The sequence below is a fragment of the Eucalyptus grandis genome, chromosome 2 (genome assembly GCF_016545825.1).
Source record: "Eucalyptus grandis isolate ANBG69807.140 chromosome 2, ASM1654582v1, whole genome shotgun sequence".
Classification (NCBI taxonomy): domain Eukaryota; kingdom Viridiplantae; phylum Streptophyta; class Magnoliopsida; order Myrtales; family Myrtaceae; genus Eucalyptus; species Eucalyptus grandis.
In genome coordinates, this window is record NC_052613.1 from 19,960,076 (window position 1) to 19,984,588 (window position 24,513).

Genomic DNA, 24,513 nt, shown 5'->3' on the forward strand with positions numbered 1-24,513 from the left:
TGAAATTCTGATAGATATTCAGATTTTGATAAATGCAGAAACAATTAAAAATCAGGTGAACAAAGGGCAAGAATTTTTATAAAACGGAATAAATATGAGCAAATCGAGCTGATTGTGAAATCATGCTCTGATTTGCAGTTTTGATTTAATGCGACAGAAGATAGAAACTCGGAAAATACCATTCAAAGCGGCCGTTCGAAATTAGTATAAAAGAGAGCTTCATTTTTCGTAACTTGGGGGGGAAATTCAGACAAATTTTCAAAGAAAAAGTGAGAGTAGTTTCTTCATTTTGTTAGTGTTCGAAATTAAAAAAAAAAAAAAGAGAGGTTCTTTCGTCTTTGTTTTCCAGAAAAAGTCAAGGTCAAAAAGAGTTCTAAAAAAGTCAGCAGAGAAGTGGCGTGAGAAAAAAAAAAGAAAAAAAAAAGAAAAGAGGAAACGCTATAGTGTCGTCTTCCCCCAAGGGGCCTCCCCGATCGCTCCGGGCATGACCGCACTATCCAAAGACGCAAAGACCTTTGCCTCGCCGGCTAGTACCACGCCTCCGCCACCGCCGCTTCGCCGGTCTCCCCGCGAAGCTTGTCGTGACGACCCGACGCCGCGCCTTCCTCGTCGACACTCCCTGCAACCCGCTGATGCGTTGCCAGAGCTGTAGCCCGCAGCGGCCGCGACCCGATCTCTCGCATCGCAGAGCGCGACCACCGCACCTTCCGCCCGAGATCCAGCCACACCGCCGCGACCCTCCTCGCCCGACGTGCAGCAGATCCGCCGCCCGACGCCGCTGTTCAACCCCTCATTGGTCCGCTGCCCCCGCCGGATGTCGTGCCACGCCCTTGCTCCACCGATCTCCGCTGCCCGAGCTCGAGCACATGCCACCGTCCGCCTCGTTGCTCCTCGCCGAGTCTCGACGACGCGCCCAAATCTTGTCCACCGTCGGTTTACTCCCCCTTAGGTAGTTTTTGTTCTTTTTTTATTTTGTTTTGTTTTACTTTTATAGTTTAGTTTATTTTACTGTCTTTATTTTTATGTTATTTTACTGTTTATTTTATTTGATAGCATTCTTTTAGTTTAATTATTTGAATTGCAACATTGAATGTTAATATTTGCGCATTTTGTAGGCATTATCCGCTAGGATTTTGTTCGGAATTATTGTAATTATTAATTTAATCCGAGAGACATTGGGTTATTTTTTTAATTATATTAATTTTTGGGCTTTTTGGTAGAATTTTAACTAATAAATCATTATAATTATTAATTTGATCCGTAAAACTTCGGATCAGATTTTAAATTATTTTGATCTCTTTATCGTGATAATTAGGGTTAAGATAATCGTTAATTTGACTCGTAAGACAACATGTTATTTTTTTCGATTATTTTAATCCTTTATTTTGTTGATAGCTTAGATTTAATATTTAATAATTACTTATCTCTTTAAAAAAACTAAAAATCAAAAAATCAAAAAAATCAAAATTCTGCATGAGCATCTAGGTTTAGTAAATCAACATGTAGGTTTAGTAAATTAGAATTTCTTAGGATTACATTTTTAGGGTTGCATTTTTAGAATAAGTTAGGGTTGGACCTAAATTAATTCTTTTAGATAATGCTCGCACATTTTAATTATCTCATTTTTCAAAAAATAGTTTTCTAAGATAAGATAGGGTTTAAGTCAAATTAATCCCTAGAATAGATTAGAAAATTATCCCTTTTTAGATAGATTAAGTAGGGTTTTCATAAATTCTAAACTTCAATAAAAAAATACAAAAATACAAAAATCTAGGTGCATGTTAATTAGTTTGCATAATATGATCATTTAATTAGAACTTGTTAGTAAAGTTAGGTCATAAGGTGCATAATAACTAGTTTGCATAATAGACCCATTTAATTAGAATTTGCACATTAATAAGATTAAGTCATTTAGTTTTAAAATGCATTTTTATAAAAGAATTCTTTTTTTAAGAAAACCCAAAAAATGATTGCTTGCTTTGTGTGATGCAATTTATTTATTTGAATGTTTTAATAATGGATGAGCACCCATGTGGTCACCACATTTGCATGATAGTGATTTAGCTTAAAATAAATCCAAGTTGCCTGCAAAAATATTTTAAAAATTAAAAGAAATGGTACCGAAAGGGCATTAGAAAATTCTAGTGTAACCAAGTCCCCGTACCCTTAGTCTCTAGTTCGTAGGAGTAAAGTAAATCTCCATTTATTTTACTTAGGTGTTTAATCGACCTACCATAAACCGATTAGTGGCGATTCTTAGTTAATAACCTCTTGCATATTTAAAAATTTAGACTTAAGTCGCGAATTGGTATGAGCTTGGGAGAGCCCGAGCTAAGTTTAAAAAACTTAGTAGTCCATTAATCCTAGTTTTAGGTGGTGCACCCGAAATTTAGGTCGCGACATAGATTGAACAATAAGGCATTCATCCAGGCACAGAACTCTTGCAATGATCCAAGCCATTAGTGATATGGAAGACATCAAGGGCCAATGAAAGCATAGAGGTGATGGGGCCACCGAAATTGGATTGTGCTGGTTCTGGAACATTTCTTCCTTGCAGATCTTCATCTTCTTCCCTCACCATGAAACTGATTGGGAGGATAGCTTTTGTTTTTGAGTGTTATAATTATGGTTAATGAATCAACAAAAACCAACAAATTAAGATACGTCTTTTCTGTTCACATATCTATTGAATTCATGAATTTCCTAGATTCACCTATCTTTTGATTCATGAATTTCTTGGATACATGCGTCTATTTATGTATCTCTTCTGTTCATGAACTTTAAAACTCTATAAATAGATAAGAGCATAGAGCTTCATCAGAAGGTTTTTCGTTAGAACAATTCGAGACTACGATTCCAAAAGAGATTTGAAATACTACTCTACTCTTCTGATATTTTTTTCTTTTGGATGTGCCGGTTCAATTGAACGATTTGACTAAGTCTTGTTTGCATTTGCATAATGTTAATCCAAACAGGTTCGATGTGTTGTATCTTGGGAGGCATAGTTTGTGAATTTGCGGAGCACCAATGGTAGGAACTAATCCCCTTAAGGAGATTCATATATTTATACATCATCTCCAATTTTATGTTATTTTTCTAGTGATATCTTATTTTCTTCTTCTCCAAGATTTGTAAGTTTACATAAAAAGAAGATATTATAAAGCTGTTATCGTTTTCTTTACATTGATGTTCTAATTACAACAAACAGTTTGCTTTCTTTGGATTATATTCCAATAGTCTTAAGGCGATTAGTTCGCTCATTGTTTGTTGTTCTTGTCAGATTATTGAGATGGCTGAAAATAGTCAAGTGCCCTTCAATGTCCAGAATGCTTTAGGAGATGTTCCTATGGTTGATTCGACCGTTGCTATGGAAGATGTTCAACCCTCAAGGTCTGAATTTGTAGCAACTAATGCTATGGGCCCTTGGGCCAATACCAATTTTGGTGGTGCGGGTACAAGTCATACGACTGGTATGCCCGGGACTGTTTTTCAGAACAGTATGGATCAAATGGCTTTTGGCTCCATTTCTAGAAGGATAGTTCAACGAATCTTGTCTAACACCTCCAGTTACAGCTAATGAGAAACATGAGAAATTCACCGGAGTGGGCTTTAATCAGTGGCGGCGGAAGATGTTCTTCTATCTGACCATGCTAAATTTGACGAAGTATTTATCGGAGGTGTGCCCAATAATTAGTTCAGATGAGCACGATGTCATGACGTTTGGTGCATTGGAGGCTTGGAAGCATGGGGACTTCTTATGCCGAAATTATATTCTTAACTGTTTAGTGAATTCTCTATATAATGCTTATTATAATATTGAATTTGCTAAACAATTATTGGAGTCCTAATTGCTCATTCAAGATGGCAATAAAAGAAAAAGAGAAAATGATCTTGAACAACGACACCGCTCTTATGTCATGGTGGTTGGTGCTAATTTGTTGATCAGTCCACGTATGTGCAATGAAATGAGGAGATCATACAAATGGAAAAAGAAAAGTTTGGAAATCCACCCCGAAAATGATACATTTTTTTTGGTCAGAAAAAACTATCGATTAAGGCGTTACAAAATTACACCCGCTTGCAACAGCGTCCGCATACACCAGATCTAAAAGCAAAAAAGGGGGAAAGATATTCCAATTTCGGGCTTGGTCTTGCCGGCCATGGGCCTTCGTGGCCCAGTCAGCCACAGAGTTTGCCTCTCTCCTGCAATGTCTCAGACGCAAATTAGGGTACGAAAGGAGGAGCTGCTTCGCCTCTTGGAAGAGTGGTCTGTCCCGCCATGGCGGCGGTTTGTTCAGGTTCAAGATATCTAGCATGATCCAGCAATCCGAATCAATTTCCAGGCGAGCTGTTTGGAATCCCGTCGTCATCAGATGCCGAAGGGTGAAAGTTAGCGCTTGCACCTCAGATTGAAGCGCGGAGTTCGCTGGAAAGTCTGCAGAATAAACATCGGTAAGTCGTCCCTTGTAATCCCTACTGATGCACGCCATTGATCCCGTGTTACTTCCCTGTTGGTAAGCCCCATCTATATTACATCTTATAGTACCACGATCAGGGGGTTGCCAAAGAAATTCAGAGTGCAGGGCAGTGGATTGTGGTTTCCTCCGCCTGGGGTTGGTTCGGTCATAGCTGCTGGTTTGAGCTTGAGCGTCAGAAACAGCAAGGTGGGACTTCGGCTTCTGGTGCCTGAAAACAGAGTTATTCCGGCCTCGCCAAATCTGCCATAAGACATGCGCAATAAGCTCTAGCCCAGGTACCGAACGCTTACTCCTGACTTGATGGGCTATCCAAACTGCTATATTGTGAACTGGTGATGGGATGTTTAGAGCTATTAAATCCGCATGTCGCCATACCTCCTTCGTCCATGAACAAGAGAAAAACATGTGCTCAATTGTTTCTTGGGTTTGCTGATCGCATAGGTCACAGATAGGGTCCGAAGTAATATGGCGTCTAAACAGATTAGCTTTGGTCGCAAGTGCGTTGTGGAAAACTGACCATAAGAACATTCTAATTTTAGGCTCCGTGCGCATCGTCCATATTCTCTTCCACATTTGCCTGTCATGTCTATAAGAGGTGGAGTCTATATTGGCTGATTGGTTGAATGCTGTATAAGTGAGGGACTGATAATTGCTCTTCACTGAATGAAGACCATCCATAGTTACTGCCCAGATTAACTGGTCAGAAGCAAAGAGTGGTCTAATAGGTAGTTTAATAACCTCCCTGACTATACAGTCATCATAATGCTGCTGAATAAGTGGAAGATTCCAGGTTTGGTGGTGAGGGTCAATGAGATCAGCCACCAATTCTGGTTCGTCCTGAGCAAGGGGCCCTGGAATGAACCCAATAGGTAACCATTTATCCTGGCGAATGCGGATACTTTTACCATCACCCACAGACCATCTCAAATTCGGTAGGATAGCATCTCTTCCAACTAGTAGACTTCTCCAGCCCCAAGAGGGTCGATACCCAGTTTCTGCCCGTAAAAAGGATTGATTAGGGAAATAAAGGCCCTTAAAAAGTTGACTCCATAAGGATAATGGACTATGAACTAATTTCCAGGCTTGTTTACCCAGCAAAGCTTTATTGAACACCATCAAGTCACGAAAACCCAGACCGCCACTATGCTTACTGATCTTTAGTGCCTCCCATTTTTGCCAATGCACCCCTCGTCTACTAACATCATTCTTCCACCAGAATTGAGATATACGCTGTTCTAGTCCCTTGCATATAGAGTGAGGAAGCTGAAAAACAGACATAGCATATTGGGGAATAGCCTGCACGACCGACTTAAGTAGGACTTCTTTACCCCCTTTAGATAAAAGACGTTCTTTCCACCCTTCCAATTTTGCTGATACCCTCGCCAAAAGCCAAGAGAACATTTCTCTCTTTGATCTACCCCAATCAGAGGGGATACCCAAGTACTTACCAAATCGTTGTAGGATGGGAACCCTGAATTCTCTTGCCAAGTGATCTTGCAAACTTAATGGACAATATTTGCTGCATATCATACCCGATTTGTTCCTGTTAATAGTTTGTCCGGTAGCGAGGCAATATTGATTCAGAATATTAGACATGTTCTGACATTCAGTGATTATGCCATCCAGAAAAAAGACTGAATCATCGGCGAAAAATAAGTGGGATAGAATCGGACAGGACCTAGCAAGCTTTATCCCTTTAAGATGTCCACTACTAACTGCTTGGGTAATCAAAGTTGAAAGAACATTGGCGACTAGCACAAAAAGGTAAGGAGATAGAGGGTCACCTTGCCGAAGTCCTCGTGACGGTTGGATGTAAGGAAGTGGCTCACCATTAACACGGACACTGAGAGATGGAGTGGTTACACACTGCATGACCCATAGGACCCATCGATGATGAAAACCCAGCTTAAGCAAATAGTCCTTCAAAAAATCCCACTCCACACGGTCATACGCCTTATGCATGTCTGTCTTTACTAAGATTTTATGTCTTCGCTTCCATTTTCGTGCTTTGAACGATGCATTACTTCCTGAGTATTAAAACATTGTCTTGAATATGTCGACCACTAACAAAAGCAGCCTGTTCCTTAGCTATAAGAGTCGGTAGCCATGGTTTCAATCGATTGGCGATCACTTTTGATATGATTTTATAAGCATAGTTACATAGACTGATTGGCCGATACTGCTCTAGACTTTGAGGGTGATTGGTCTTGGGGATCAAAGCAATAATGGTTCTATTAAGCTTTCTTGGTAATGTACCTGAATTAAAAAAAGTCGTCCACTAACCTTAGAAGATCATACTTGACTATTTCCCAATGAGTCTGGTAGAAAAGGCCGCTCAAACCGTCTGGGCCTGGAGCTTTTGAAATCCGTAACTGGAAAGTCGCCTTATGAACCTCTTCCATAGTGACGGAGGCAGTTAAATGGATATTCATGTCAGAAGTGACAACGGAAGGGCATTGATCCAAAATAGGGCCGTAGTCCCGAGTTCTCTCTGAAGTGTATAACTGAGAGAAAAAAGCAGTCGTCATCTCCCTTAATGCTTGAGGATCTCGTACCCATTCATCATTTGCATCTTGTAACATTATGATCCGATTTCGTTGGCGTCGTTGTATGGTTGAGGCGTGGAAAAATTTCGAATTCTTATCCCCCCAACGCAACCAATTGATTCGAGACCGCATGGCCCAAAATTGTTCCTCTTGTTGCCATAGAGTACGTATTTCATCCCGAATATTAGATGCAGCCTGTGTCTCATTGGATTGAAGAGATGGATCGTTGGTGAGGTCAGTGAGCTGGTGGTATAATGAAGTAATGCGTAGATGTCCATTCTGAAATTTCGCACTACTCCATGCCCGTAAGGCCCTCGTTCTGCATCGAATCTTCGATCGAAAATGGGCGGCGATGCCCGCTTGAATTCCAATGCCTCGTATAATGTTCTGACATTCGGGATCCCTATTCCAATATGCTTCATAAACAAATTGTCTTCGTCTCTTGCCAGGTTGCCCTATGGTATCTAAAAGGAGGGGGCTGTGATCAGATCCCACAGCCGGCAACGCCAATACTTCAGCTGCAGGATATAAAACACGCTAGTTGGATGTGCACAGGACCCGATCAAGTCGCTCTTTGATAAGATCATCTCCTACTCTTTTATTCGTCCAGGTAAACCGACAACCTTTACTTTCCACTTCCATTAAAGAGCAATCATTTATAAAAGACTGAAAAGAGGAGAGTCGGAAAGGAGCAATTGACCGCCTGCCTACCTTTTCCCATGGGTAGAGTATATCATTAAAATCTCTTGCACAAATCCAAGGCCAAGTATTGGAAATGCTAATCATCCGTACCTCTTGCCATAATAACTGCCTCATATGATAGGAATAGGGTGCATGGAGACAGGTAATACGCATAGTTCGGTCCACTAGCAAGTCACTACACAGCATGTCAATATAAGCCTCTGAAGCATGGAGGATATCGATAGATAAGTTATCCTGCCATAGTAGCGCAAGACCACCTTTCAGACCAACAGGGTCACAAACAAAAAGCTGCTGAAAATGCAAACGTCGTTGCAAGCTGATGAGAACCAGTTCAAAATTCTTGGTTTCCATTAGAAAAACCAAGTTGGGCTTATCCTTGGCCACTAAGGCCTTAAGAGCTCGAATCGTCGGGGATTGCCCGGACACGAGTTCCAGCAAAGAAAGTAGTTTCATTTGGTTTTGGGTGGCTGTTGAGGGCCAGCCACCGTCGCCCATTGATTCATTTCTTCGCTGAATGTACTGGAGTGTCCATCAGCTGGGTGCCATCGAAATCGGGATCAGGTAAATTGCGCATCGCATAAGGGGAAAATCGCCGCTGCTTCTTAGAAGTACCCCCTGTGCTGAGATTTCTGAGTGAGTGTCTTTGTATATGCTTTGTCTTTTCCGTAGATGTAGATTGAACTGCCTTTAACTTCATCGAAGCAGGTAGCAAGTCAGTGGAATGCCGAACTTCCGGTGCTGTAACCGAGAGATTGACTGGATGGGGATTCATCACTTCTGTTGCTCTAATTGGATATTCAGGTGGAGGTAATAAAGGAAGTTGTTGCTGCAGATCAGGGGGGTTTTAGGTACCGTATCCTCCTTCTGTTGAGTCAATTCCGGTGGATTATAGAATGCTTTCCAGTAAGGACTATGTTCCTTCACGTCAGCACGGAGCCAATGACCATAAGCCATTTTGCTATTACCCTCTAGTAATGCTTCATCGTAAAGAAAGTCTGGACAATACATCGCATAGTGGCCGATTCTGCCACATGAATAACAGAAGTGAGGCAACCGTTCATATTTAAAATCAAGCCAAAAAGTTCTCCCAGCTATTCTAATTAGCTTTCCTGTCTTCAGGGGATTGGCAAGAGCAATCTCGATTCTAACTCGGCAATTTTTGATGGCTGATCCGTCTGATATAGTGGAGTCAACAGCAACAACAGAACCAATCTGTTGTACTGCCCGGCGAAGAAGCGGTTCAGTGCTCCATTCCAAAGGTAAACCGTATACATGAACCCAGAAGGCACAACAGGTAAAATCATACCAGTGCAAAGGCGTATTAGGTAGCCATTGTTTAAAGATAACTAGGTGTCCTGAAAACAACCAAGGACCCCCATCAGCTATTCGCTGTTTCTCTTTTTCTAACTGAAATTTAGCAATATACAGGCCATTATCCCTCTGAGATATATGGACACGCTCGGTCCTCCATGCTCTAGTCATTGTGCTCTGAAACGCTGGCATATTAACAGAAGGGTTGGACACAATGCTGCCAATTAAGGTAAGTCGACAGTCTTGTAAGCCCTGTGGATGAGGTGATTCGTCCCAAATTTCTATTTCCTTTTCAGAGCATAATCGACCAAGTCGTTGACACAGGGCATCTAGTCGCACCGACTCGTCTGGTGCATGCGAATCCATTGGGGTTATCGGACAATTAAGACCGTAAAAGAGCTGGAAACCGAGCTGCAGCTAGTCTCCCCAAGTGAACACGCGACAGCAAGTCCCCGTGCTCCGGCAATCCATCATCGAGAGTAAAGATGAGCAGGAAAGCCACAAAAGAGGAAGACCTTACCTACAGAATTAGTGCAAGGAGCCGACCAATTGCTGCAATTGGAGAATCGGAGACATGCATGCCGATAGACGGACAATACGAGAAATGTGATGTCAGACAGAGAACGTATCCCCAGATTCAAAGAAAAGGAAGTCGAGGAAGGTGATTCCGCTACAATTCCGCAACTGTACAATCCATATGGGGCCAAGTAAGGAGGATTTTAGAAGGAAGATGAGATTAAAGGGTAGTAAGTAATGAAATTGAGGGAAGAGGGTGTGAAAAACTACAGTCTACCATGGCGGTAGGGGTATCTCTGCATATCGAGAGAAAACTACCATGGCGGTAGAGAAAACTTCTCATCAGCAATTTTAGAGAGAAGAAGTTGATCGAAAATGATACATTTGACACGGCAGAACTCGTTGAATTTCCTACTTTGGTCCATTGTATGAGCCACAGATGTTGGTCCTTTTCACGTAAAATATGTATGGCCCAAGCAAGATTGAAGTTGGTCATTTTGTGTAAGCGTGGCCCAAATAAGATCTGGAGATAATCCATCTTTGGTAGCACTTTCGCTCAAACACGCTTAAAATTACATTCCAATGTCAATCCAAATTACGTCCACGGAGGCCGTTGGCCTCGCGCTACCGCAGAGACCTTCATGGACACGAACGGCCACCTTGATCTCCTTGGCCTCGGGCATGAGAGAGAGAGAGAGAGAGAGAGAGAGATGAGCGGAGTGGAGGAGATCGAGTGGCCAGGATGTGGGCGACCACGACGGCTTGTGGTGGTGACAGACGAGCGGAACATTTGGGTCGGGGAGGAGGAAGAAGAAGAAGAAGTACGGCAGTTACACCACGGATGTGTGGGAACTTGGGAAGGACGAGGAAAAGAAAATAAGATGATAAATCATAGCCATGTGAACAAGTTATATGCTTTAAAAAGATTCAGGAGCTCTTCTAAAACCAGTTTGACGTTGTTCAACGTGACGAACCACAATATAATTCCTGCACTACAGAGTTTCTTCCGCCGTCGTATAGCTCCTGGAAGTTGGAGTGGATACCAGGAGAGAGGAACAAAGCTGCTCATGAACTTCTTCACTGCCCTTTTTCTTGATTCTTGCCCGGTTTGTTTGCCTGAAACTGTTTCTCAGACCATCAGGGAGGAGGCTCCCGCTGTATTGCTTAGAATAGGTTGTAATTTGAGTTTTCGGCAATGGCATTATGTCTTTGTTATTTTGGTAAATAAGACGTAAATTTGCGCCATTAATGTAGAGGATCTCGATTCTACATATGCTACAGGCAGTAGCGTGTACGTTTGGTGGTTATGCATGAAAAGAAAGTGTATAGTTTTATTTTTCTCCGTGAGAAGAAAGTTGGTAGTTATTTCGGGGATGTGATGGTTTCATGGAAGTAAATACTCATCAACAAGCAAAAATAATCTAAATTCCAAAGTTTTATGAACTAGATTTATGGTGTCTGAAGGCTAAAAGGCAATCCCTCGTATAAGGCTGAGGTAGCCGTATATTTATGGGATAGCAAATCTGTCTCAAGGGGACAATTATTAAAAATGTCCTAAAAACAGTACACTTGTACTAGTTTAGTTATGAATATTTCAATTGTATCATTTGAGTACTAAACCTTTTTAACATTTTACTAATTGAGTCTATAGGTCAATTTTGGATAGAAATTACTAACATAAACGATTGGCATGCTATGTGATCTAGTCGGTGTTGACCTGGGTATTTTTTAATAATTTTTTGTTCCCTTTTCTTTATTCTTTTTTTTTTTTTGGGAGTGAGGACCAACTAGCATTGGTTGAGGATCACAATGCCCTCATAGGTTGTTCTAGATGAGGGCTCGTGGGCCCTCGTTATGGCTGGCGAGGATGTGGTGGCCCTCACTTGATGCCCTCTCCAGCCATGGTGAGGGCACGTGGCCCTTCTCTTGTGGTTTGGCCCTTAGTCCAAAAAAAGAAAGTAAACAAAAGAAAAGGAAAGAACAAATAAAAAAGTTATTAAATAATGTCCATATCAACGTTAGTTATGCGACATAAGAGAGCTAGTGGCCATGTTAATGATTTTTGATCAAAATTGGCCATATAAATTCCATTGAAAAAATGCAAAAAGGTTTGGGACTTAAATGACACAATTGAAAATTTATAATCGAATTGGTACAAGTGCAATAGATTTACTACTTTTTTGGTGATTTCCTTGTCTTTGGGATCCATGGTTCCTTCATGGTATTAGAAATTTTCTAATCCATAAAGTGGCAAGTGGAGAAGATACTCACATTACTAGTTCATCTTGTCAAGCTAATAATACCACTCTTAAACTTCAGATGTATGATGATGTATTTCCAAGAAAAAATCAGTAGTTTATAACGAATGTTCGCCTCCTTATTCAGAATGAGTCTAGGCTAGCTCTTTCGTATGAGTTTAACACTAGTGGTTTTAGACCAAACTAAGTGGAGGAACATCAAAACAATCGGCATAATATTGGTTGCGATCTTATTGCTTTAATTTTGTTTAGTCGATAGATCTAAACACTAATTAAAAATGTGAAGCTCAAGAGGGTGTTTCAAAACTTTCCTGTTCCAATTATGCCCTTCGCCATTTGCACCCTTTAATATCCAAAGATTGCGTCCTTTAATATCATGATAGAAAGTCTCTCTTAGTTCAAATATATCAATCAAAATTCAAGTCCTTTACATGTGAAACAACACAACTCTTACTCATATCCTCACACGTAACGGAACACAACTATTACTATCCAACTATATATTTTTCAAACTAAGCATGAAAGTAACATGCATCAGAATTTAAGAATCATAGTTATTATGAAAGAAACAACTATTACCATCCAAATATATTTATCATACTAAGCATTTATCAAACTAAGCATCAGTAACATGATTCAAAATTAAAGAGTCATCATCGTATAATCCTCATGACGCTTTGGTCCGAAAGAATTTTGGACTGAAATTGAAGAAGTCCCACCCTCTTTTCTTCCTAGGCTTCAGTGGATGGTAGAGGCGAGGCCGATAAATGGATTCGACCATTTCCAAGTACAAGGGAAACTGCACGTATAATAAAAAACAAACAGGGATGGTAGCCAGCAAGGTTATTAGGATGTAAATCCATTTAAATCTTTCGCTGAGGATGATCGTAAGACCAGAGCTGAACGCCACCAATGTAAAGGCCAAAGAGAGGAAGAGAGACGTGATGCCCATTATCATCTTTCCTGGAAGCGAGTGGAGAATATCTTTGAATGTGTAGCATGGAATAACAATGGCCAAGAACATCACAGTGGCAGTGACAGAGGAGAAGAAAGCGAGAGCGTCTGTAATTGCAAATATCATGAATGAGTCATTCTTTAGAAAAATTGGGATCCCCGTACTGTTGTTGTAGCCCCCAGGAACTGTAAAAGCTGCTGTGATTGCTACCGTAATAATTGAGAGTGCTAGTATGAACAAAATAAAGGAGTTAGGGAAGAGAATAAGAACACAAGATTTATAGTGGTTCGGCTTAATCCAAGCCTACGTCCACTCTCCCACGATAACAGCCTTCTTGGCTAGATTCCAATATGCAATCAACAAGAAATTACAACTCCAAGTGCAAACACTTAGTAGATCACACTATCTCACTAAGTCACTCTCTTGGTATTTCTCTCACGATTACAAACGTTTAAGCTCTCAAGAGACAAGTATATGATCGAAAGTCGCTCAGACTTTGGAATTATAAATTCTACGCTCCGTCTCTTACTTGCTCAACAGTCCATGATCTCCTTAAATACTCCTCCATTTCCAAACTACCCGTTGGACAGTATCCCGGAGAATCGTCTTCCAATATACCCATTGGACAGCTCTGTATCTAGAAGATTTGGTAGCCGTTGAGTGACAAAGGTAAAATCCCAAATTGATTCCGATCGCCCATACAAACGAAATCTTGGTTTCCATAAGTAAAGCTTCTTCGTATAGAAAGTTCTTGTCTTCAAGATCCAATCGTCAATCAATTAGATTGAATCAATCAAATCAATCTTGATGTGGAATCCAAACCAGATCACTAGCCGTTATATGATTGGGCTTGAGTTACGTTCTATTGAGTCTGGATGTAAAGTCTGAGAGCAATAGACTTTATAATCTGAGTCTGTAGACTTTACAATCTGGGTCTGAACATATCTGCTTCTGAACAGATTTAGCTTTAAGGTCTGTACCCAGTTCAACTTTAGCATAGAGTCTGTTTTCTGGTTCAGCTTCAGCATAGAGACTGTCTTCTGGTTCATCATTCACGTTCAGTCTGGAATTAGACAGAGTTGACAGACTTCTGATGTAGAACAGACTTTGACACTAAAGTCTGGCAGTCTTCAGACTTTGAGTCTTGAGTCTGGCAGTCTTCAGACTTTGACACAGAAGTCTGGAAATCTTCAAAATATACTCTAGACATATGTTACGTTCAGTCTTCTGGCCGTCTTCTGACTTTGGTAATATCCTCTACATGTTCTAACATCTGCATGGTCTATTACTCAACCATCAAATATGTTAGTAGCCTTTGATTTATTTTGTCATCTTCAAAACATCATAAGGGATTTCCCTAACAATCTCCCCATTTTTGATGATGACAAAACAATCTCTGAATATGTAGATTTGCAAACATGCTTTTAAAAATATTAATTTAAAATCAAAGGATATCAAAAGATAGCAAATAAATTGAGCATAACAATATATAGAAAATAATCGCAGCTCAATATTATGCAATAAATAATATCAACCAATCAGCACATATGCATATTCATATCTTCTCCCCCTTTTTGTCATAATCAAAAAGTGATAATAATGGATTCACGTAGAGAATGATAACAAATATCTTGCATGAATCACAATTTCCAAAAATCAGCTTTTATCGAATATTAAAGATATGCAATATAGCTCACTTCGATTATATCAGCAAATATCCAATAAAAATCACGGATGCATCATAAAATTTACGTACCATTTTTGTCATAATAAAATGATAATATCAATAAGAGATTTGTTAATGACAAAATGTAATAAAAGATGCACTAACCAGATTTTTTTGTAATAGATTCTGACACATTTACCTTTCCTTCCATCCATAATAAGATCATGATCAATCCAAAAAGATTTTTCCATAATTGATCAATGCTCCCCCTCAATTTGTTGCCTTTTTGAGGTGATCACGATTCTTTTCCTTTTCTTTTGGATTTGCTTTCTCCCCCTGTGATCATGACAACATTTGCGAATAGAAACAATTGTTGCTTGTGCACGTTGAATAGAATATTTTTCCAGTATTTCCTTTGTAGCAACAACATCCGCAACGATCATTTGCATTTTGAAATTCGAGGCAAAAATTTATTTTCTTCAATCAAGCTTGTCTCGAATTCAACCTGCATCAACTTAACAAACTTCCGTACGACACATAAGGGATTTCCTCAACAATTTGCAAAATTTTGCATAAGGAATGGAATATTTGAACCTCCAGAAGATAGAATAAAATTTTCATGGTTTTCTAATCGAGTTTTCCAAAATCCATATGGAAGATTCTTTTGTGACCTGCAAATTCTTATATAACATATAATAATCTTTGCAAAAATGTCACGTAATATCTTCCTTTGATTTGTGGATCAAACTTGCTAGATATAATAAATCTTCTAAGAATATAGCAAGAATATCAATGAATATGCAGTAATATCTTTCGAGATCAAAGAGATTTCCTTGAGCATAAATTTCATATATGCATTTTGCAAAAGGAAAATAGATATTTCTGTCACGTGCTAAAATTGCAATATCTTATATTTATGACAAAAGATATAAACAATCATCCAGAATCATAATAAATGCACGTAGAGATTTGCAAGGCGGGATGATAAAAATATTCTCTTACCCATGGTATATGTTTGCAATATACCATTGATTAAAAAAAATCATTACCAATTGTCGCAGGAGATAATTTCTGATTGCACCAAAATTTACGTAGATTCGCAATCATCCTTGCCTTATTGAATTTCCTGCAATCAACTCATTTCCTTTTTGGTATCCATCAATTTGGATCATTCCTTGACGTTAGAGTAAAATATATAATCTCCAAATATTCTTTCTTAATTCATCATAACAGAGTACTCAAAGAAAGAATATTATGCACAATGATATTTTGAAAAATAAATTCTCACTTAGTTATAGTACGATAAAAACAGAGAGAATAAAATCTTTGAATATCTAAGAATATCTTGCATTATCACGTAAAACAGATTTTCACTTTGCAAAATATGATTAAATCTGAGAGTATAAAATTAGACAAAATAATCTGAATTATCTCAAATAATCACACGTACTAAATCAAATCTCAACTCACAAATCACAAAAACAAATCATACTATTCTTTCTTCCATAAAGCAAAATATGATCATTATAAAATCTTAATCAACCAAGGATATATCGAATATGAGAATTATTGCCCAAATCAAATTGAGAATAAAAAATTCCTTACCAAATCCTCTTTCTTCTTTCTTCTTTATATCCTGCAAAAATAACTCATCTTTTCTTTGGTACCCATTTTTTCTTGGGTCCATGAGAGTTAGTAGAATATGCTGCTTTTATCCAATTTTTCTTGAATTTCAGCCGCAATACCCATTTTCGGTTGAAATAGGTTGTACAAATTGTCATCATCATTCCCATCTACAGGATTCGGCCCCCAGTCACGAGGATCACTTGGGATATTCGCAAGGGTTTCCTCTGCCACTCCTTTACGAGCAATTCCCAAACTTTCCATTTTTCGCAAAAAGATATACTCGTTCCGATATCCTTTGTCTTTAAGAAAATCATCAACATAGTTCAAAGGAGTACGAGTTCCTTTTAAGGCACGATATAGCTTGTAAATAAAAGCGGGCTTTTGAACTCTTACGGGGTCTGCATCCTCGATGATTTCTTCCTGATGTTGATGATCAACGCCTTGAGGATTAGATGGTGGAGAATGACGCTGCTGAGAATGTTGTGGGCTCGCTTGCTGTTCTGGATTCACTTCTTCCTCAGTAAGATCGAAGTGCGTAGGCCCCTCACTCATTCGCCGTGGTCCCCTGCTTGCTATTCTCGAAGACTTTCTTGAAGATGACATCTTTCTCAGTTTTTGGAAGATTTCTTGCTTGACTTTCCAAGGAAAGATGACAACTTTTTGAAGATTAATCAAAGAAGACAAATGGGAATGGAGGATCGATGCTTTCTAGGGTTTTCGAAAGTGAAGTGAAAAGGAATCGATAGTGCACGATCGGTTAAAAAGAAAAATAAACGAACCGTCACAAAGGAAATAAAAAATGCCTTTTCAAAATAACTGTCTTTTTTCGCAAAAATAGCCATTTCAAAAATAACTTCATTTTTGAAAATGAAACGATGCAATATTTTTGTCAATTAAATATAGCAACAATTTAAACACAGTCTGACGATCGTACCTTTTCAAGATAAGATTAGAGAGAGAAAGACTTACAGTCTGACGGTCATGCCAAGACTGTCTTTCAGATAAAGTCTTGTAAGTCTGAGTCTGAAAGTCTTTAGACTTTGATATCCTCATATCTCAAAATGTTGAGTCTGGATGTAAAGTCCGAGAGCAATAGACTTTATAATCTGAGTCAGTAGACTTTACAATCTGGGTCCGAACATATCCGCTTCGAATGCATTTAGCTTTAAGATCTGCACCAGGTTCAGCTTTAGCATAGAGTCTGTCTTCTGGTTCAGCTTCAGCATAGAGTCTGTCTTCTGGTTCATCATTCACGTTCAGTCTGGAATTAGTCAGAGTTGACAGACTTCTGATGTAGAACAGACTTTGACACTAAAGTCTGGCAGTCTTCAGACTTTGAGTCTTGAGTCTGGCAGTCTTCAGACTTTGACACAGAAGTCTGGAAATCTTCAAAATATACTTTGGACATATGTTACGTTCAGTCTTCGCCGTCTTCGACTTTGGTAATATCCTCTACATGTTCTAACATCTGCATGGTCTATTACTCAACCATCAAATATGTTAGTAGCCTTTGATTTATTTTGTCATTTTCAAAACATCATAAGGGATTTCCCTAACAATAATGAGAGCTGCAATGAGGCTACAAGATGATGATGTATTCTTCATCCACTTTCTCCTGCCTCTTTAAGCAAATCTTGACGCTGCTCTAAAAAAATTTCCCAGTATGTTTTCCCTCCCCTTTCTTTCGTTTCCTCCAATTTCAGACTTCTAAAAGAAGGATCACCCCTATTTTCCAGCACCTTCAGAAAAATAAAGGATGCCTATCAATGTAAACGTAAATTAAAAAGAACAAAAGTACGGCAATTAAATAAGGTGAACCGACCTTAAATTTCAGAGTTCTAAAGGAAGGATCACTCCTATTTTCCAGTGCCTTAAGAAAAATAACCAACACCTGTCAATTTAATTTCAGATAAAAAGAGCACAAAAGGGTGACAAACAAAAAAATGATCAAACCTTGAACCACTGAAGTTCGTCCTGCAAAAGAAAAGCTGCTCCAGGAACATCTGCTGATACACATCCCGGTGACCATTCTACTACTGCCTCCATCAGTTCGCGGTTTGTAAAAATGTCATCACTCAGTTTTGGAATTCTGTTGTATGCGTTCACTAGTCTAAATAACTCAACTTGTCGTCTGTTCACAACTTCTCTCATCAATTCTTTTGGGAAATCGTTGTCCCACATTAACTCTGGATAATGGTCAAGACATAATTTGACAATTTCATGGGTTCCGCGAGATGCAGAGTCAAGGATAATGCCTGAAGTCAATAAAACTTGACTATTTCCGAGGATTTCATATTTTTATTCTTCAGAACAAGTTCTTCTGCAAACTCTAGTGAGCGTTTGTGTCTCAACTTTGATTCTCCAATCCTTTTGATGAAAGGTACTGCATGTAACATCAGATAAACATTTTTCCCACAATGAGGAATCAAAAGGTTAAAGAGGCTATCACATTTCGGCCAGGTTCTCATGTATATATAGTAGTTGAGAAGAAAATCGAGGATTCAAGAAAGCAAACTACATGCGGCTTAAAAATCAAAATGCATGCATTGTAGGATGGATGGATCTATCCACGAATGCACCCAATGTCATGAGGAAAAAGAGTTCCATTCTTTCTTTATGAAAAATGGGTAGATTCAACGATTGATCAATAAATCTGTTTTCGATTGATAATTTTTACAGATTCACCTAATGAATACTTATTGTTTAGACTTTGAATTGAATCAAGTTGTATCATAATATATGAATCAAGAGCTGGTCGATATTGGTAAAACAATGATCTCATAGTAATATTCTGAAAATGTCAATTTTAAACTTTGAGTTTCGAGATCTCTAGCTATGGATAAAAAAAGGCGCCTTTTATGTAGAAACCATGGCAGGTTTGAATACCTGGTTTAGTGGCATGATTCCAGAGTGATGTCTTGAACCACTTATATGCTGGTTGGACCACCATGAAGAGGAGAGAAGAATCATATTAGGAAATTAGGAATTGACGGCGAACAAAAAGATACATATGACACTCATGAATGAAGATTTCACGTGTAACTAGTTGTAATAATGCTTAAATTTGTTAGAGAACAACTTGGATCAATCCACCTCTATGACCTTAAATCCAAATCTACAATTCTTGATAATTCTACTTGGTAATTTGACATTGAGTAAGACTTCTCAACTAACTTCACAAATGTTATAGTAGATATTAGTCGTGGCATACATCATGGTTTATATAATAATTTGTATACATAGATGTAATCCTTGTCTCTTAATTTAGATATTACGTAGATTAATAGAAATACCTCGAGCTATCTTTGTATCTTCGGGGTTGTCAAATGATGTATCGACCAGACATAGAGGGATACCTAGAAATGAGAATAGATAGAGTGAACACCACGTGAATAGAATTGCTTGAATTCTACATATCTATATGAGGAAGAAGTACCTACATTTGTAAATACATTTTTCCCAAAAATTGAGTCTATCTCCACTACGGAAGTAAGACTTCATCTTCGCCAAGTCTCCCAACAAGCTACGGTTTATGTTATCTTTGGATGTCACTTCTTCAGGGTATTTGCGAGCTAAAAACAAGCCTATGTCTATTGAGACACAAGAATGAAAAAATTAATTTAATTAAACAGTCAAGGAAGTGAGATAAGATAAGGGAAAAATTAACCAATCACTCTTAAACCTTTTATACAGATGCTAATTTAATCCTAAACTTTTTAATTTTATCAATTTAGTTTAAACCTTTACACAAATTTCCAATAAGTCCTTCAAGTTAATTTTTGCTAGAAATTGTCAATGTTACGATGACCATCCTAAGTGCCATAGTGCCACTTCAGCTTCAGGCAAAAATTGGATGGAAGGACTATATTGAAATTTCGGCAAAAGTTTATAATTAAATTGGCAAAATAAAAATTTAAGAACTGAATTAGCATATGTACAATAAGTTTAGGGTTGATATAAAGTTTCTTTTAAGATGAGTGAGTGTGAAATCATACCCAAATGGCCGGCTAGAATAAGGCAGCTCATGGTGTTAAAATCTGGGGCGGATTTTGTTTGTCTGGCGAGGTACCAGATAACCTCCTTTTGCATAGGAGCATTTGAAATAGCATACGACAGGGCATTGGGTACAATATTGGCATTGGCTACAATTTTATATTCGGAACCAGCTTTGTTTTCTTGAACTAAGGAACCAGCTTTGTTTTCTTGAACTAAGGAACTAGCTTTGTTTACTAGTGCCTTTACCATCGTTATGCTTCCTCTTCGGGCAGCATCGTAGAGGGCACTCCTCAAAATGGATTCTTTGTATGTTGGATCAGAGTGGACCGAGTGGACCGAGTGGACCAAGTGGACCGAGTCGATCGAGTCGACCGAGTCGATGAGCTTCTCGACCAATGGATAGTGATCTTGTGCGGCCATAACCGCAAATTCAAGCACACTAACGGATTTATTTCCTACAGTCATGACATTTTCCATCATTACTTTGCGATCTCTATCAAGGATTTGCTCAGCAGCTTTCCATTGACCTTTCACTACGGCTTGAAACAATGATCGATGCTCTTCATTGATCTCTGGTGTTGGCATAACTGAAAAAATTGCACATTAAAAGTCCTCAAACTTTTGCACTTCTTGTTTTTTAGGTCAAGTGTAACCACTACACCTATTCAATGTTCCAATGAAAGGCGGATGCAAGCAAAGGGGTATTGTTTGCTCAACATACCTTCTTCTATGAGTGCCTTCGTTTACACTTTGGAAGTAAAAACTACCTTTTTGGCTTTCTCGATTATAATTCAATATATTATTTAGATTTTAAAAGTTTAAGGAGATTATATTTGAATTTAAATGCCAGCTTTTGTATGTAGTGAAGTTCAAAGTATTTCAGATTAAATAATGTCAAAATGCATGAAACGCAAGTTACATGAAAAATGAAAATTATAAGTTCAAAATGACAAACCTTCAATTGACGTGAAACTGCCTTGGGAAGCTTTATCAGATGTTGTGATTTCTGAACTCATATTTACATGCATCTCTTTGTAACCAAAAACAGAAATGAACATAAATAACCTTAGAAACTTTTATTACACTTTGTATCCTTTCGATCATATATACATGACTAGTATCGGGATCAATCATTTCATAAAACATTTTTTAAATATACTTAAATGGTAAACTCTTAAAAAAAAAAAAAAATTTAACATTAACCCTTAGTTTTTGATCAATTTGTGATCGTCATGCACACTTCAATCAAAGTTGGTTTGCAACCATCTTAGGAAGCTTTTTCAGCTGCTGTGCCTTCTGAACTTAAAATCTCTTTGTTAACAAAAAGAGAAGAACATAAATAACCATCTTAAAATGAAGTGAAAAAGCCAAAATGCATGGAGCACATTGATTTATAAAGAACGTAAATTAAAAGTTTGAAGTGACAAACTTTTAGTTTTTGATTGATCCGTGGTGCTCTTGTTGTCTTGAAATGGAATGGAAATGTGACCGTTTTGGGAAGCTTTATTAGTTGACGTGCCTTCTAACCTCAAGTCTATGCGAATCTCTTTGTTATCAAGAAGAAAAATGAACATAAATAAACTTAGATAAATGAATTACACTTTGTATGCTTTAGATGATCTATAAATGACTAGCATGAGGCTCATTCATCGCATGGAATTTTCTGTAAAAACAATAGAAGGTAAATTTCAAACAAACAAAATTGACGTTAAATTAATGAAATAATTATAAAGTACTACCTTCTTAACTTACTTCTACATGAATCTCTTCGTTACCGAAAAGAGAAAAGAACATAAATAACCATCTTAAAATGTTTCAAAGTGAAAAAAGCCAAAATGCATGGAGCACATTGATTTATAAAAAACGTAAATTAAAAGTTTGAAGTGACAAACCTTTAGTTTTTGATTGATCCGTGCTGCTCATGTTGTCTGGAAATGAAATTGAAATGAGACCGTTTTGGGAAGCTTTATCAGTTGATATGCCCTCTAACCTCACGTCTATGCGAATCTCTTTGTTATCAAAAAGAAAAATGAACATAAATGATTTTAGATAAATGGATTACACTTTGTATGCTTTAGATGATCTATAAATGGCTAGCATGAGGCTCATTCATCGCATGGAGTTTTCTGTAATAAACATAGATGGTAAATTTTGAACATAAAAAAAAAAAAATGACATTGAATTAATGAAATAATTATAAAGTGCTACCTTCTTAACTTACTCCTATGTGAATCTCTTTGGGTGCGTTTATTTGTGTTTTGTTCAAAAATTGTTCCAATGAACAGAAATAGAAATTTATTTATGTTTCCGGGAACAATTTTTGACTAGAAAAACACATTTGGTAAATTTATGTTCTTTTTTTTTTCTTTTAATTTTTTAATATTTTTATTTTTATTTTCTTTTATTTTCTTCTTTTGGCCGGTCGTCGACCTAGCCATGGCCGGTGGCGTCGAGCCAGGGATGCGGCTTGCCAACCCCAACGAGGCTCACCGGCCCCTAGCGAGGCTTGGCCTCGCCTTGGCCGGGTGATCTCGAGCTCGCCCAGCCACCAAGGGTCACCACCGGTCGGGCGGTGGCTTGGCGAGGTCGAGCCTTGCCCGTGGTTGGGCGATGCTCGGCCTCGCCTTGGCCGGGCGAGGCCAAGCTCACCCAACCAAGGCGAGGCCAAGCGACGCTCAGCCTCACCGAGCCACCGCCAAGCGACGCCGACCTAGCGGTGGTTTGGCGATGCCTAGCCTCGTCGGTGGTTGGGCGAGCTCGGCCTCGTTCGAATTTGGGCGAGCTCAAGCTCGCCTAGCTAAGGCGAGGCCGAGCCTCGCCAGGGGCCAGCGATGCTCGATCTTGCCGGGGGCGACGACGCTCCGGCGAGGTCACCGGCTTTTGGTGTTGCGTCACCGGCCGCCAAAGAAAAAGGAAGAAGAAAAGAAGAAAAAAAAAAGAAGAAAAAGAAAAAGAGAAAATTTGTTCTTAAAAATTGTTCCAAAAATAAGAAACAAGTTTTTTTTTTTTTTTGTTTATTGTTTTTATTCCAAATGTGTTCCGGGAACAAAAAAAATAATTTTGGAATAAAAATGCAAACAAACGCGTTTTTGTTCTTTTTTGTTGCCGGGAACAAAAAAAAAAAAGAAAATCTGTTCATGAACAAAAAAAAGAAACACAAACATGTAGGCCCTTTGTTACCAAAAAGAGAAAAGAACATAAATAACCATCTTAAAATGTTTCGAAGTGAAAAAAGCCAAAATGCATGGAGCACATTGATTTTCAAAAAATGTAAATTAAAAGTTCGAAGTGACAAACCTTTAGTTTTTGATTGATTCGTGCTGCTCATGTTGTCGGGAAATGAAATTGAAATGTGACCGTTCTGGGAAGCTTCATCAGTTGATGTGCCTTTTAACCTATTGTCTATGCGAGTCTCTTTGTTATCAAGAAGAAAAATGAAAATAAATGAACTTAGATAAATGGATTACACTTTGTATGCTTTAGTTGATCTATATATGACTAACATGAGGCTCATTCATCGCATGGAATTTTCTGTAATAAACATAGATGGTAAATTTCAAACAAACAAAATTGACATTAAATTAATGAAATAATTATAAAGTACTTTTACACACAATTATCTATAAAAAAACCCAACACAAAAAATATATATAAATTAAATTAATCACATTGATTTCATCAATTAGTACAATTAATTTAAAGGTCATAATTCATATAGGATACAAGTTTAAGACATTTATTGCTGCTATCGTATCGATGCGTTGCATGGATTTTTTGTTGCATAAAAGTGTATCGATTCAACTTCATAGATCGCCTAACCGGTGGAAAAAAGATTTCATCCGACGTTTCTTACAAAATACATATTATTTTCTTTTCTTTTGTGGCAAGAACATTCCACCATCCATGTATCTTGGAGAATGTGTTTGTTAGTGAATTTTCTTCTTTAATGTTATAGTTACACTTTGTATAATAGTAACAGCCATTTATCTAGACAAGTTATTTTTGGGCTCATCATAACATTACATGATTTCTTTTATGCAGATGACTATAGTGAATTGACTAGTTCGTGGATCATATGTTACTGAAGGATTAGTCTCATGCATTCTCTTAATAAGAAGTAATTAACTATTCAGTACCCAATTGGTTTGCCCTTTGCTCTTGATGAAACTACTTTGTAGGACAATCGGCTGAAATTTAAATAGGATATTAAGTAAGTATAGAAAATGATTAGTCCTCACGAGGTGATTGGTTGGTCAAAACTCTCTGATAAGATGAAATTTTCTGGTGGTTAATTTTAACTAACTGGTCAGTGAGTGCTTCTACGTAATGGTATTAGGACCGACAAAAGCTGTAATTCATTATGCGTGTTTACTGTTTACTCGAAAATAAATGAATTAGCTGTACGTGGGGGGCCACACGTTGCTTTTGCATTTTCAGTTCGGGGAAATTAGAATTTTCG

General features: G+C 38.2%; 1 protein-coding gene and 1 long non-coding RNA gene across 2 annotated transcripts; both read right to left on the minus strand.

Moving 5' to 3' along the window:
- Nucleotides 1-18,084: 18,084 nt before the first annotated feature.
- LOC108957180 lies at nt 18,085-20,201 on the minus strand. Its single transcript, XR_005547506.1, has 4 exons — nt 20,054-20,201; nt 19,499-19,648; nt 18,945-19,414; nt 18,085-18,441 (listed from the first exon to the last, which is right to left on the minus strand). It is a non-coding gene; the product is annotated as an uncharacterized LOC108957180 (long non-coding RNA).
- LOC120290564 lies at nt 20,201-23,543 on the minus strand. Its single transcript, XM_039306861.1, has 4 exons — nt 23,352-23,543; nt 21,947-22,063; nt 20,301-20,641; nt 20,201-20,239 (listed from the first exon to the last, which is right to left on the minus strand). The coding sequence occupies exons 1-4, from the start codon at nt 23,380-23,382 to the stop codon at nt 20,201-20,203; spliced, it is 528 nt and encodes a 175-aa protein (XP_039162795.1). The 5' UTR covers nt 23,383-23,543.
- Between the last annotated feature and the right edge of the window lie 970 nt (nt 23,544-24,513).